We start from the raw sequence: 13,708 nt of genomic DNA, 5'->3' as shown, positions 1-13,708 counted from the left end.
GCGGGCGCGCGCGCGCGTGCCCGCGAGGGGCGGGGCGAGGCGAGGCGAGGCGCAGCGCGGCAGGGGGCGCGCGCGCGGCCCCGCCCTGCCCCGCCAGGTGAGGCCGGGGAGGGGGGTGAGTCGGAGTGGAGGGGAGGGCGCTGAAGGGGCTTCATGCAGCACCTCGGGTGGGGCCCGGGGGGAGCCCGGCCGTGGGCGGCGGGGACGAGTGACGGGGACCGCGCTGCCGCAGCGCCTCGGGACCCGGTGCGCCGGGGTGCGCCGGCCGCGGCGTCCGAGCACCGGGCGCTGCTGCCTCGGAGTCCCGCTCGCCCCGCGCGGCCGCCGCCCTGCCGCTCCTGGCTGCATCCTGAAGCAGCGACGTGGCAGGAGGCTGTCGGTAAAGCCCGGCGGGTGTTCCTCCTTTGGTGAGGAGGCGGCGGCGGCGAGGTGGGTGTCCCCCCGCATCGGTTCGCCGCGCTCCGGCCGCCCCGGCGGCATGGGACGGAGCGTCACCATGGGACGGACCCCAGCCCGCAGCTGGCCCCCAGGGGCTCCCCGCCCTGCTCCTCCCTGGGGCGGCTCTTGAGGCCCCGGAGCCCGTTAACGGGTCGGGCGAGTAACGGCGGCGCTGGAGGCGGAGAACGCGGCTCTGGTGCTCGGCTCTGGCTGCCCTGTGCCTCCGCCGCCGCGGGGAACGAGCCGGTGCCAGGTCAGCTCTGAGGGGTTGGTCTCGCTCCGCTGCTGTAGCGCTTCTCCATGCTGGGATTAGGAGCAAGAGCACTTAAAAATATATTAAAGAAAAATAAGCGTGTGAAGTACTTAATCCTTTTAGCTAATCTGTATGCCGTAGACGGAGACTTCTCAGGAGCCAGCCTCCTTGTGCTACCTTCAGAGTCCCTGTGTGTACATTGTTTATCCCCCTTTGGTGGTCCTTGTAGCTTATCCTTCTCTCAGGGGTGACCTTATCACTCCTTGCCTGAAAGGAGGGTGTAGCCAGGTGGGGGTCAGCCTCCTCTCCCTGGCAGCCAGCAACAGGACGAGAGGACACAATTTAAGCTGTGCCACGGCAGTTTTAGGTTGGACGTCAGGAAGAATTTCTTCACAGAAAGGATGATTATACATTGGAATAGGTTGCTCAGGGGAGGTGTTGGAGTCACCATTCCTGGAGGTGTTTTAAGTAAAGACTGGACGTCGCTTTTGGTGCCATGGTCTAGTTGACATGGCGGTGTTCAGTCATGGGTTGAACTCGATCTTTTTTTTTTTTTAAGTAAGTAAAAAATAGTTTGTAGAACAAGGCTTGTTCTGTGATGTAAGCATCTTTGTATAAATTAACACAAAGCAGTAAAATACACTTATTTTGCCTTGTGTAACCAGTTTTTGGAAGTACTGCTTATAGTGGTTTTTTATCCTGCCGTCCAAAGGGCGCTGACAGCAAGGCAGCAGAATGAAGTTGGAGTGGTGTAGTCGATTTGCCCTTTGCTCCAAGACAACCAGCCAGACCTTTCTGCTTGGAGGAATGTTCATTGCGTTGGGCTCAAGTCGAATCCTCCTCATGAAGTATTCTGCCAATGAAGGTACTGTTGGGCAATACCCCTGATGCACCTCGAATAAGAAAGCATTGGTGTTTGGTCTGAAACAGATACCCAAAAACCTGCTTCTTCACCTGCAGCGTTCTTTGCATAAACCTCCTATTATATTTATAGAGACATGTGTTTCTGCGCTGAAAAATGTCTAGCCACTGGTCTACCATAATGTTGTAACTTGGGTTGCCAGGTGTATCATCTGTAAAAGATGAAGCAGGTGATTTATTTTATAGCTGACACTTTGAAGACTAGATTGTTGTTTAAGCACTATTGATGGTACATGATTTGATTGAACTGTTTTTCCTGCAACAGGCTGAGGAGAGAAGTGGTATCCTAGTGGGCATGCTAAAGCTGGCTGGTATTGCCAGTCCTAAAAGAAGGCTATGTCATCCTGGAAGCCATTTTTTTGTGAGGGTTAAAAAATACCATATTGTTCTTTGGGGAAAACATTCCTGTTCTAATTTTTTTTAAAAACAGTGATGTTCTTAAGTTCTTCCAAAAAAGTTCTGCTGTAAACTGGGACCAAATGAGGAAAGATTTCAACTCAGAAAAGAGGCCATTCAGGAAGTTGTATATCATAAGTATCGAAACATTTATAACAGAAGTTCTGACAAAGACTTTTGTGACTAAAATTGTGATTGGAGTGGTTAAAATAGGTTCTTGCTCTAATTATGAATACAGGAGGCAGAAACTGATTGTGTACTCTCTGATTTGCTGAATCCCACAGATAACAAGTATGATTACCTTCCTACAACAGTGAACATGTGTTCTGAAGTAGTGAAAGTGGTCCTCTGTGTGGTGTTGGCACTCTGGAATAGGAAAAAAGGTAAGTACCTATGTTTAAAATAACTAAAATGTGTTGACCCTCTAAGATTTGCTGTCCTACAAATACTTTTTTTTTTAATGAGAGGTGACACTCTGCTTGCCACAGGTTTTGCATTGCAGGTGATTTTTGTTTTTTCTTTCTGTCCTTATGTAAAAAGTATGAGAGATGAACTTCATAGCATTTTAAAATGGTAGAGAACAAATATTTAAATTGGAAGAGGATGTCAGGCACTGGAGGTTCGTGTTAAATTGAACTGTTGGCTTTGTCTACTTCTCCAGGAAACAGTCATGGCTCTGGCAAGCTAATAAAATTTTCACCTCCACCATTTAGTACAGACTTACCTAAGACAGTAAATATATTCTAGCAATGTTTGCCATCATTGCCTACTGCTGACTGCATGTTTTCTGTCTGTCTTTCTGTCTTTCTGTCTTTCTGTCTTTCTGTCTTTCTGTCTTTCTGTCTTTCTGTCTTTCTGTCTTTCTGTCTTTCTGTCTTTCTGTCTCTTTTTTTTTTTTTTTAATCCAGATGTCTGAGTATTGCTGAAGTCAGTGTGTTGGTGCTTCAGGAGAGGATTAGATAACATTGGGTAGTTTTAAATCTGTGCTAATAAAGTACTTTTGGCACCAGCTCTGGGGTAGTCTGAAGTTTATCAGAGTTTTCCTCCTAAAGTTTGTGTCCTGAATATCTAAGTAAATGTCATTCTTTGTGCTTTGTCCTTTCTTTCTTCTTTCCTCCTAAATGCTCTCTTTTTACCCAGATCACATGTTGTGGTCTACAGATACTGAGTTCTGGTTTATTTTGTACTTCTGACTTAACTGGCTGACCTTTGGGTGCTCTGTGAAGAAATCTACTGTCTGTGTCATTGTTCCTATTGTAGAAAGTCACACCCAGTAAGGATGTTGCTATTGTGTGGGGACTCTGGGGTGCTTTTTGGCCTTGAAAGAATGGTTCACAATTGAATTTTTGCTCCTAGTGGACAAATGCTCTGATGGATGTAACAGGTTCTGTGACGTTTTCTCTGCTGAAGCAAGGAGGTGAACACCGCAGACACAGGACTGCTGCCCTGGAACACAGGTTTCTGTGTTGCCAGAGGACTGTGGAACCCAAGTGTTTTCAGTCTAATGGTGTTCCTGAAAAGACAACAGTGGTACCTATTCTCTTATGTTCTTCAATAGTAAGAATGATGTCCTTCTTACTGATTTCTTTTCCTTTCAGAAAAGGGTTGTATGGATCATCTCTCTGAATGTTTTTCCTGGAAGAATGTATGTAATTCCATGAAATGGTCCATCCCTGCCTTTCTTTACTTTCTGGATAATTTGATTGTCTTCTACGTACTGTCCTACCTCCAGCCAGTAAGTATACTTTTACTGAATAACATGGCTTCCAATGTCTTAGTGGGTAATACTGCTCTTAGGCTATCTAGCATGGTAACACTGGCAAGGCAAGGTTGTAACTGAGGCTATCTGCTGTTTTAACACTGGCAGGTGAAAGAATAATCTGTTACCTGACCCCCCAGACCTTCCCATTCTCTTGCCCACTGGTCAGTGTCGTATAGCTTTCAGCAGAGAAGAGTCTTTATGTTTTCTCCATCCAAAGTGATTTAGAAATAGGGTGAAGTGCTTAAGAAGTGGGTGAGTTTTTAGTACTTTTCCTCCTTTGCCTTCTTCAACTCTGTATTTCTCTTATTTCTCTTTCAATCCTTTTTTTTTTTTATTTTTGCTATTATTTGAGCTGCACTTTTCTATGTGGTTTGTACCGCTCCATGCATGTGGCATAAAGTGAGTAAATGTAATCTGACAAAGGGAGTAAGTGTGACAGAAACTGAGGAGGGGAGGAAAAAAACTGACTTAATTTTTGCATTTGTTTGTTCGCTATGTTTAGGTATAAAATTTAGTTGGTACTTTCTTCTAGCTACCCTCATCCTTTTGGATGAGCCTACATATGCTTGGGAAATTGTACAGGTTTTGTGTTTGCTTTTATTTTTGTATCATGATACTTTTTGGTTCAGAATCTATGTTTCAATAAGATGGAAAGAGATGGTTTGTGCTTGCTATAAAATACTGTGGTTTCCCCTGTTGAACGTTAAAAATAAATGATTTTCTGCCTCCTCTATCAGAATTCCTCTTTAAAATATTGTTCTCTTAGGTGTACATTTCTGTCAGGGACAGACCAGTTCAGAGTCTAGAACTGGACTCAGCTGAAAAAACCTAATAAAGTCAAGAGTCAGATATCTTAAAATAGCATGCACAGCTGCTTGGTTCTGTGGTTTGTAGTAGGGGGTTTTTCTGTTGGTGGACTTTTTTGTTGTTGTTTGTGGTGGGGGTGATTTTTGTTTGGTTGGGATTTGGTTTGTTTATTTGTTTTGTTTTTTGTTTGTTTGTGGGTTGTTTCAGTTTTTAGTTTTAGGAAGGAAATTCAGCTACAACATTTGTAAAAGCAAAGCCTGATGCGTAGGAGGTTACATAAATGTTATTTCTCTCTAAAGCAATTTCATTTGGTTCAGTTAAGGTAATCCTTTGTAATATGCACAGCTCTTCTTTTACATACACATACACCCAGATATACACTGTCTCTCTCCCCTCAGAACATGTGCTCTAAGATTCCTGTTTTTAGAACTTCTAGCATCTTTTAATTGGAGAAATCCTATGATGGTTAGCTGAAACTGTAACATTATTATGATAAATACGTATTAAAAGAGATAACTAAATACCTCTAAGATAGAGTATCTTGGTGCTATACAAGACCACGAATGTGAAAAGGTGAAAATGCTTAAGAGGAAGATGGCCATACCTGACTGAACTTGGTCATGTGACTTTAAATACAAAATAGTTTTGGGACTGAGTAGTACCTGGGTGAGCAGTTGCTGGAAGTATAAAGTTGCTTTGGTGAGATTTTTTTGCTTGAAACTTCAGCTATAACTGTGGATGCTTTTTAGTGGCTAAATTTCCTAGGGACTTACCTTTTGAGACTTTGCTTTTCATGTGCAGATTAGTGGCATGGGGAACTTTGATATTCATATTCCTTTTCATCTAGAACAGAGGCCTCTTGAAGTTCCAGAGAACAAAGTGACTCAAAATTAATTTTTTTTTAACTATCCTTTTAAAGATTTTGATCATATTATGTTACCAGAGATATTGGATGGACTGTAAAGCAAAACCAGAGTGTGCATGGAACACTTCTACGTTTTGAATAAAGACTCTTTTTTTTCCAGAGTGATTTCTGCCAAATTTCCTTGTTTATTCAGTATTTTTCTCCTTCCACAGTGTTCACCTAACATGAATATTTACTGAGTTTTAATTTTACAAAGTGGAAAATTAAGATGTGTTTTCTTAGGCAGATGTCTCATTGTCAGTAAGTCTTCAGCTTACTTGAGACCCTGTGTTGTGCTGTTTCATTAGAATTATTGTTCAGCACACAGTATGTTGGGGTCGAGTGGAATGAAGATAGGAAAAGAGTCTGTGCTTTTCCTCTGGTAAATGAAAAAGATTCTGCTATAGCACAGTTGGGAATGTGGAAATGATGAGAAAATTCAAGATAAAGTCTATGTTTTGTACTCCTGAATCCATATATGCTTTTGTGTAAAATTGTCTAAAAAGGGGAGTTCACTCTGAGGCTCAATTGGACCAAAAACTTCAGATGCCTGGATCTTTTGTACACGTACTGACTATGCAGGGCAGTCCTAAATAACATAGTTTGAAAAACATCCCCACCCTGAAAAAGAGGATTTTTTTCCTACTGGTGCTGGTGGATTCTGATCTTTAGTGGTAACTGGAGTGCCTAAAAGAGCCTCTTCTTGGTTTGGTGTCCCAGTATAGAGTGTCTAATACTGAGACAAAACAGACAATCCTTGCCACAAGGAGTTTTTAGCTTTGGATCATGGCCATGGATTAGAGCACTGATGTTATTATATAGTTATTCCCAAATTAAACAGAAGCTTTAGAGTTGTCTTCAGTTTACTTTGAAATAGATGGGGTTTTTTTATTACAGTTGCAGTATTGAGAAATCAAGCCAAGTACCTCATTATCTTTGATAAACTCAACAGCAAATGCACTTGACATACACAAAGTTTGTTTTCTGCTAGTGCCTTGTCCTAGTCCGGAATTACATGAACACTGCAAATGGCACTGCAGCCAGGAGCAGCCTCACCTTGCTTTGTTTTTTGCTTATTCTCGTTTTGGAGCAACTTCCTCCTTCGTGGCAACGCAGCTGTTTTTGCAGCTGACTGGTCAGCCTGGCTGGGGAACTGATCTGACAGAAAACTGAACTGTTCTCTGTTAAGTAAGTTTTCTGTTGCGTTGGTTTCCTCACATCTTCATTTCAGTACAGCTTTCCCCACCGCAGTGGAGCTTGGGCTCTGTGGTTTCCTTGAGATTTTGAAATGGGACTTGAGTATCATTTTATGGGTGTGTTATTGTACCTCTTGGGTGAAGAAGAAAATTAAGTACCAGTGCTTTTCACTCTGGTACCTCGCAGGAAGGTGAACACTTGAAGTCTGTAGGTTTTTGGTGCCCACAGTGTGTCTAGAGTATAATTTTGTTCCTCTCCTTCTCTTTCAAGGCAATGGCTGTACTCTTCTCAAATTTTGTCATTATAACAACAGCTCTTCTCTTCAGGATAGTGCTAAAGTAAGTAGTATTTGCTAAAGTAAATGAAATTTAAATCTTCCTAGCTTTGATAAAGTTAAGCTATATTTTCTCTCTTTGTGTGATGGGAACAGTAATTCTCTTTCCTTGTGGCTGTATCAACTTGGAGAGATGGTTTTGTTTTCTCCATCTGAAATAATAGATTATTAGGACTCCCTTCATACGTCTACACATTTGGTCAATTCTAGTAGAAAACAGTTGAAATCATGATTATATAGTCATTGAATAGTAACAAGAAAGCTTTAATTTTTACATTAAATCTCTTCATGTTTACCAGTACTTCTTAATAGTCTGTTGCAGTTCTTAGTTGAGTGTAAATGTGGTTTAGTAAGAGGGCATGAGATACAGAAGAGTGAAAGATAGAGGTGTGTTTGGTGCCAGTCCTGATGTGTTTCTGGTCAACTGCATAGTATGTTTTGAAAAGTAGTTATGTGTCCTTTCATTATTCATGTGACAAAAGCCAGACGATGTGTTCCAGTTTGCCAAATTTGTGCTCTTTATAGTATGATTTAGATTCAAAAAAGACTGTCAGGGAAATGGGTATTAACTTTACACTGTAAAAGTTGCTTGTGTTGAATGTGGCACAAATAAGCCTTTCCTATAGATGTTAAATATACCAAAACAGTGCCTGGTAGTCTGACTTGAAATGCTTTTCCTCATTTTAGTTTTGTGTCTCATGATGTCACAGTTCACTTAATCTTCACATTTTTGGTTTTTGCCAAGATAAGCAGACTTTATTTGAGTGGAAAAACAGTATAAATAATTCTAATAGTTTTATGAATTACATTTGTAGACTTACAAGAGTTACCATCATAAAATACTAGAAAAGGGCTCCAGATCATGGGGGGAAAGAGCAGTATAGTGAACCTTTTCCCAAGAAAGATGGTAATTATTTGGATGTCTGTGATTTTTTTACTTTATTCATCAGACCTTTGTTCCCATGGAGACAAGAGTTGCTTTTAACTTGTTAGACAATCAGTATCTAGAAATAACTTGATCTTGAAAGACCTTCCTTTTCCTTATTTCTTCAGAATACTTCATTTTGTGCTTCTTTGATTGCCAGACTCGGCCCCCTTCACCATAGAAAAATGTGTCGCATTTTTGGCATGTTACTGTTTTCTGAAAAGACTTTTCTTTACACCTGTCTGTCTCCTTATCTGTGGCATGATGTCTTTTATATGTTTTATAGATCTGGATGTTCTGTCATTTAATTTATGCCACTGTGTTTCTAAACTAGTGGCTTTTTTGTGTGCTAGGCGAAGACTCTCTTGGGTACAATGGGCGTCTCTGGTGATTTTATTCCTGTCCATCGTTGCCCTGACTCGAGGAACTGGAGGCCATCAGCACAGCTTGGCTGCACATGGACTTCATCACAATATGTTTTTTAGGCCATCTAACCACTGCCTTCTCTCTACTGGACCTGAGGAAGCATGCGTGGAAAAGGGCGACTGCGCACCACCAAGTTTCCTTCACAGCTTCCAGTGGAATGTGACCAGTACCATGGCAGGAGCATTGAAGCCTCTCCGCCTCAGCCTGGGCCATCTGCTTATTCTAGTGCAGTGCTTTGTGTCTGCCCTGGCTAACATCTACAATGAAAAGATGCTGAAAGATGTGGATCAGCTTGGGGAAAGTATCTTCACGCAGAACAGCAAGCTCTATGCCTTTGGGGTGCTGTTCAATGGGCTCATGCTGGCGCTGCAGGCTAAGGACCGGAGACAGATAGGGAACTGTGGCTTCTTTTATGGGCACAACATCTTCTCTGTGGCTCTTATATTTGTCACAGCTTTCCTGGGGCTGTCTGTAGCCTTCATCTTGAAGTTCCGAGACAACATGTTCCATGTTATGACTGCTCAGATCAACACTGTCATCATCACCACTGTGTCTTTCATCATCTTTGACTTCAGGCCTTCTCTAGAGTTCTTTTTGGAAGCTCCTGTAGTGCTTCTCTCCATATTCATTTATAATGCCAGTAAAACAAGAGGCTTGGAATATGCCACTCTGCGGGAAAGGGGAAAACTCATCAAAGGAGATGCCTGGGAGAGGTCAAGTGGGGTAAGGCTTTCCAGTACTTGTCTCCTGTGGTTTCTGTTTTGTTTTACCACTCTTTATGCTATGACATGTTTGGAAGAATCAACTTGTGTGTGACTGGACTCATCCCTCAACACCAAAGCTCCACAGTGTTTCTTAAAATCTTTGGTATCGCTTTCCGTATGCCACTTTTTGAAATGATGAAGCTTAGGTAAGCATTGCTTTCCTGCTGTGACTGTAGACAGTCCTATGAGCAACTTCAGCTTTGTACAAATCTTTTCTTGAAAGCTTTATAACCAAGAGAGTTTACTTGCCCAGGGCATTCGGAAATTGGAATTGATGCCTGGGAAATAATTGTACCTAGGTAGAACTGGTAAGTCTGTGTAGATTAGGCCACATAATAAGGAAGTTTATACATTTGATGTTAAGGTTCTTTCTACCATAACAGTCAAAGATAGCTGAAGACAAAAAGGTAATGTTTAAATACAGAGTTTTAACATGGTTTGGGGCTTTTTCCTTGCTATATATTTCCTCCAGGCCTGCTAGTGTATTTTGTTTTGATTTGAATAGTGATCTCGTTACCTAGAATGTGTCGGGGACGGCTTGCTCTTGGAGCTGTGGTTCAGCAGAGCTGAGCCTTCGCCTGGTGGGAAGGGTTAGTGTTTGTGTACAGCGGGCCGTGGGTGCACGTTGTAACCAGCAGAGAGCGCTGTCCCCGCGTTCCAACAAACATTAAACTTGGAAGAGATGTTTCTCAGAAATTCCACATGGTGCCTTTTTAGCTTGTTGTTTAATGAGCAATAAATAACACAAATTCATATATTTTTGGTATGCCAGGTGTCATCTATTTTAGAACTTACAACTAAGCAGCTGTTGTAGAAATGAATAGCACTATGTGAGCATTCAAAGCCAGCTATATCTTGGGCTGCATCAAAAGCAGCATGGCCAACAGGTCAAGGTAGGTGATTCTGCCCCTCTGCTCTTGTGAGATCCCACCTGTAGTACTGTGTCCAGCTCTGGGGACTTAGATCTGCTGGAGCGAGTCCAGGGGAAGTTGATCCGAGGGCTGGAGCACCTCTCCTATGAAGGCAGGCTGAGAGAGTTGGGGATGTTCATCCTGGAGAAGAGAAGGCTCCAGGGAGACCTTCTAGCAGCCTTCCAGTACCTTTCAACCCAAACCATTTTATGATTGTATGGAAGAATGGGCTACAAGTTGTTTTAGGCAGTGAGTCACTAAAAAGTGTTAAAGAAGCAGGGAATGTTTTTTATGAGTGTGTATTTCTTCAACCTTATAACACACTAGTAAGATTTAAATTACAGGGTCTTCATTTTGCTTTAAGTGATGCCTTCAGAATAAACCTCTTTTTTTTTTCTTTTTTTTTTTTTGGTGGTATTCATAACAAGAGATGACTTTTGCTCACATTGTTCTCTTTTGTTTCTGGTTCCTGTAGGATGGAGAAGAATTTGAGAGGTTGAACAAACCAAGCAGTGACATCGATACAGATGAAGATTCCCTCTAGCATGAGGCTGGCTCGGAGGAGTGCAATTGCTCCTAGTGAGAGAGAGTTAATCTTTTATTAACATAGGGAAGGGTCGTTTTTCCCCACTGACAGACTGTTTGGAACTGTTTTGGGGCTGGATGTCAAGTATGGATGAGGACAGTATTCAAGCTGTATATGTCGAGAGTTGTATTCCTTTGTGCCTGTCACCCAGTGTCTGGGGAAATGGAATCTGGAATGCCTTTATAGCAGCTGGTGAATTTTACATGCAGCTTACGTGGCCTAACTTTGAAAGAGCTTGAATAAAACAGAAGTTTATTAAACAGTATGAATGCATCATCTTTTTTTGTGTATGTTTAGAAAGGCTTTGTGTAGAGGCTTAGTTTGCACTGAGTCCACTTTGAAAACAAATATTATGCAACTACAGTAACGCCCTTCATCATTTGGAGCACTGAGCAAGAGAGTGCAGGTGGCAATATCATCTAGTGTTGCTCTACCCTGGCAGACTGATAAGGTCTTGCATTCGTTTAGTAGAGAGAGAAGTCATTCTGCAGAGTGCCAGGCATAGTGATCTCAGAATTTCTGTTGAGGTATCTGCTGGATTGTATTTTGACTGAGATGAAAATTAGGTTCCAAATTATTCAGAGAATTTTGAAACAGGCGAGGGAACAGGGATGCTGATAAGGGATTCCTGGTATATTCCTAAAGCCTCTTCTCTCAGAGCAGTGGAAAAGATGTTGGTTTATAATTTCCTCCGTGCAAAAATGTGTCTTTCATAGTTGAAAGATACTGTCAGAAGAATTCTTAAGAAGATAAGCAATGAGTTCAGTGTCAGAGCCTCATACCAGAGTGTATAGTAAGCAGTAAGTGATGCATTTCTCTGGACTGAAGACAGTCCTGCCTTTGTTCCTCTCTGCCATCCTGTCCAGGCTTTGTGTATAAAGCTTGTGTACTGTATTGATGGCTTATTGCTATATTAACATACCTCCTGTCATTGATCCATCAAGAGGGGCAGCCTGTTTTCATATGTGGCCCATGACTGTCAAGTTATAAACTATGAATCTAAAATTTCTATTCTTTCTGGTTTTCTGTATTTTTTTCTAGTATATATTAACTGTAAAAAATTAATATAACGTTGTTGTTGAAAAACTTTTTGCATCTAATTTCATTGTGCTTGTATAGCAGGCCGTTTCAACATAAGGAATCCTAGTTGTTTGCATCTATAGAGAATCAAAAGAAGGCATATTTCAGTGTAAATTCCAGAATCTCAGTTGGTTTATGAGGTTTTATTTTGGGAAATGAAACTTTAAAAAAATGCTCAAACTGTCAAAAGACTTAGTAGCAAGAAGACTTTTTGTTTTCATTGCATACAGCTTTGCAATATATACCTGCCTGAGTTTGTTGTCTTTTTCAGTCACAGCTGCCAACTTTAGCAGATATTTTCAAGAGTGAAAATACTGTTAGCTTTAGATTGCTTTGCATTTATGTGAGCAGTAACTTCTTACATGAAGCTCCAAAGAGCTTTGCCTTGCATCAAGTGAGAACATAGAAATCAGCCATGATCGTCCTTCTAAAGACAGAGCATCAAACCAAAGATGAATGTCTTAAAAACCATGTTTGACTTTTGTGCCTGAAATATCTGCATTATGAGACATGAAATATGGAAATGACTGATCTTCAGCTATTATAAAGTGCATTTAGTTCTTGCTTTCAACTCTTGTCCTGCTTAATGATTTTCATTTTTGTAAATTTCACCAGTGCTATCATACTTATTTGCCAAAGTCTTAGATGGCACAAAGGTATTGGTTATATAACTGTTCATCCAAGTTTTTACTCATGCTGGAGATTTGGTTCTGTCTAACATGTGGAAATCTTTCTGTTGTCTTCAGGTTGGAGGTCTCAGAGAGATTATGTTGGATGGCCAGGCAGGTTTCTTATTATAATGAAGGAGAACTGTGTATCCCCTTTGCAGCAACAGGAATGCTAACTGCTGTCTAAAAATGGGTAAGGATTTGCATCCGCTTAGCAGTAAAATAGGGTAAATAGTAACCCAAAGCATAACATGCAAATCTTTGCAGCTGTACTATCCATGGCCATGGTAAAATTTAGTGTGTAGGTGAGATTTGTTAGAGGAAGTAACTGTGAACAATTGTTAGCTGGAGAGCAGCCCTGGTGAGCAAGGGGGAGCTATTCTATAGAGTTACATGTTTCAGATTGATCATGTGAAATCCCACTTGATTAAATATTTCCACTATATGGAAACTATTCCATGTTGGAAAGCTTAACTTACATTCGCCCAAAATTACAATAGGGAAATTTATGAGGATGGTTTTGGAGAGCAGCATTAGTTTGGCACATAGTCTTTAATGAATACATTGGGCAGAGTGCTCATTCTAAGCTTTGGTTTAGAGCCCAGATTCACAAATGCTTGAACTTAATTGCTGCTGAGGGTGTTCTGTTCCTCCTTCCAGGCTTGAGGAAATAGTTCACAAAACATCCCAGGAAGAGAGGTGTGTTCGTGTTTCTCTTGCTTGTAACAAGTCAGTTAAAGCAATATTTATTTTGGTTGATTTCAGTTATTTTGTGAATGTAACAGCTTCAAAGACAGACTGTGGATAAAACCTGCCATCTTGGAGCTGAATCAAATGCCATAAATAAGTATAAGAAAAAAGCTTTTCTTTATCATGTAGAATCTTCCCACTAAGATATGTTGAAATAGGACCTTAATCTCAGTAAATCTGTCCTTGGAGTGATGCTGCAGGGACAGATCCAGTGATCTGGATTTGATTTATTTTGCCAAATGAAGTCTTCATTTGGAGAAATGTAACTCCTGAATGCTTATAGCCTGCAAGATAAAGTTGAAAGACTATTTTGGCTTGGTGTTCCTTCTGGCTTTGCTTTTAGGGAAAAGTAGGTTGCAAAATCAGGATTTTAAATCATTGCTAAAAGTTTCTGGTGATTTCGAGTCATTTTGTAATGAAGGCAGAAATAGGCATCAGAATGTAGAATGATATAGAGTCTTCTACAAATTCTGTGAATATTTGGATGTGTAGTTTTGATTAAGAGCCCATCCCCACCTCTCTTGATAAATTGACAACTTGTTTGGAGTTGTCTTTTTAATGCAACTCCCACTGAATGACTAGGCTG

At 41.2% G+C, this 13,708-nt stretch overlaps 1 protein-coding gene across 4 annotated transcripts; it reads left to right on the top strand.

Annotated features, from left to right (window-relative positions):
- The first annotated feature begins 38 nt into the window (after positions 1-38).
- Positions 39-10,889, top strand: SLC35A5 (solute carrier family 35 member A5). Of its 4 annotated transcripts, none has more exons than XM_039559253.1 (7): positions 39-97; positions 1,404-1,556; positions 2,293-2,391; positions 3,607-3,743; positions 6,949-7,016; positions 8,291-9,086; positions 10,514-10,889. In XM_039559253.1, the coding sequence occupies exons 2-7, from the start codon at positions 1,427-1,429 to the stop codon at positions 10,580-10,582; spliced, it is 1,299 nt and encodes a 432-aa protein (XP_039415187.1). In that variant the 5' UTR covers positions 39-97; positions 1,404-1,426; the 3' UTR covers positions 10,583-10,889. The 4 variants fall into 4 exon arrangements, with proteins under 4 accessions (XP_039415187.1, XP_039415200.1, XP_039415193.1 ...); XM_039559266.1 differs by lacking the exon at positions 39-97 and adding an exon at positions 100-115; XM_039559259.1 differs by lacking the exon at positions 39-97 and adding an exon at positions 325-429.
- The last annotated feature ends 2,819 nt before the right edge of the window (positions 10,890-13,708 follow it).

Source organism: Corvus cornix, chromosome 1, assembly GCF_000738735.6.
Source record: "Corvus cornix cornix isolate S_Up_H32 chromosome 1, ASM73873v5, whole genome shotgun sequence".
Lineage (NCBI taxonomy): Eukaryota > Metazoa > Chordata > Aves > Passeriformes > Corvidae > Corvus > Corvus cornix.
The sequence above is the reverse complement of the archived record's forward strand: the minus strand, read 5'-3'. Positions and strand labels throughout refer to the sequence as shown.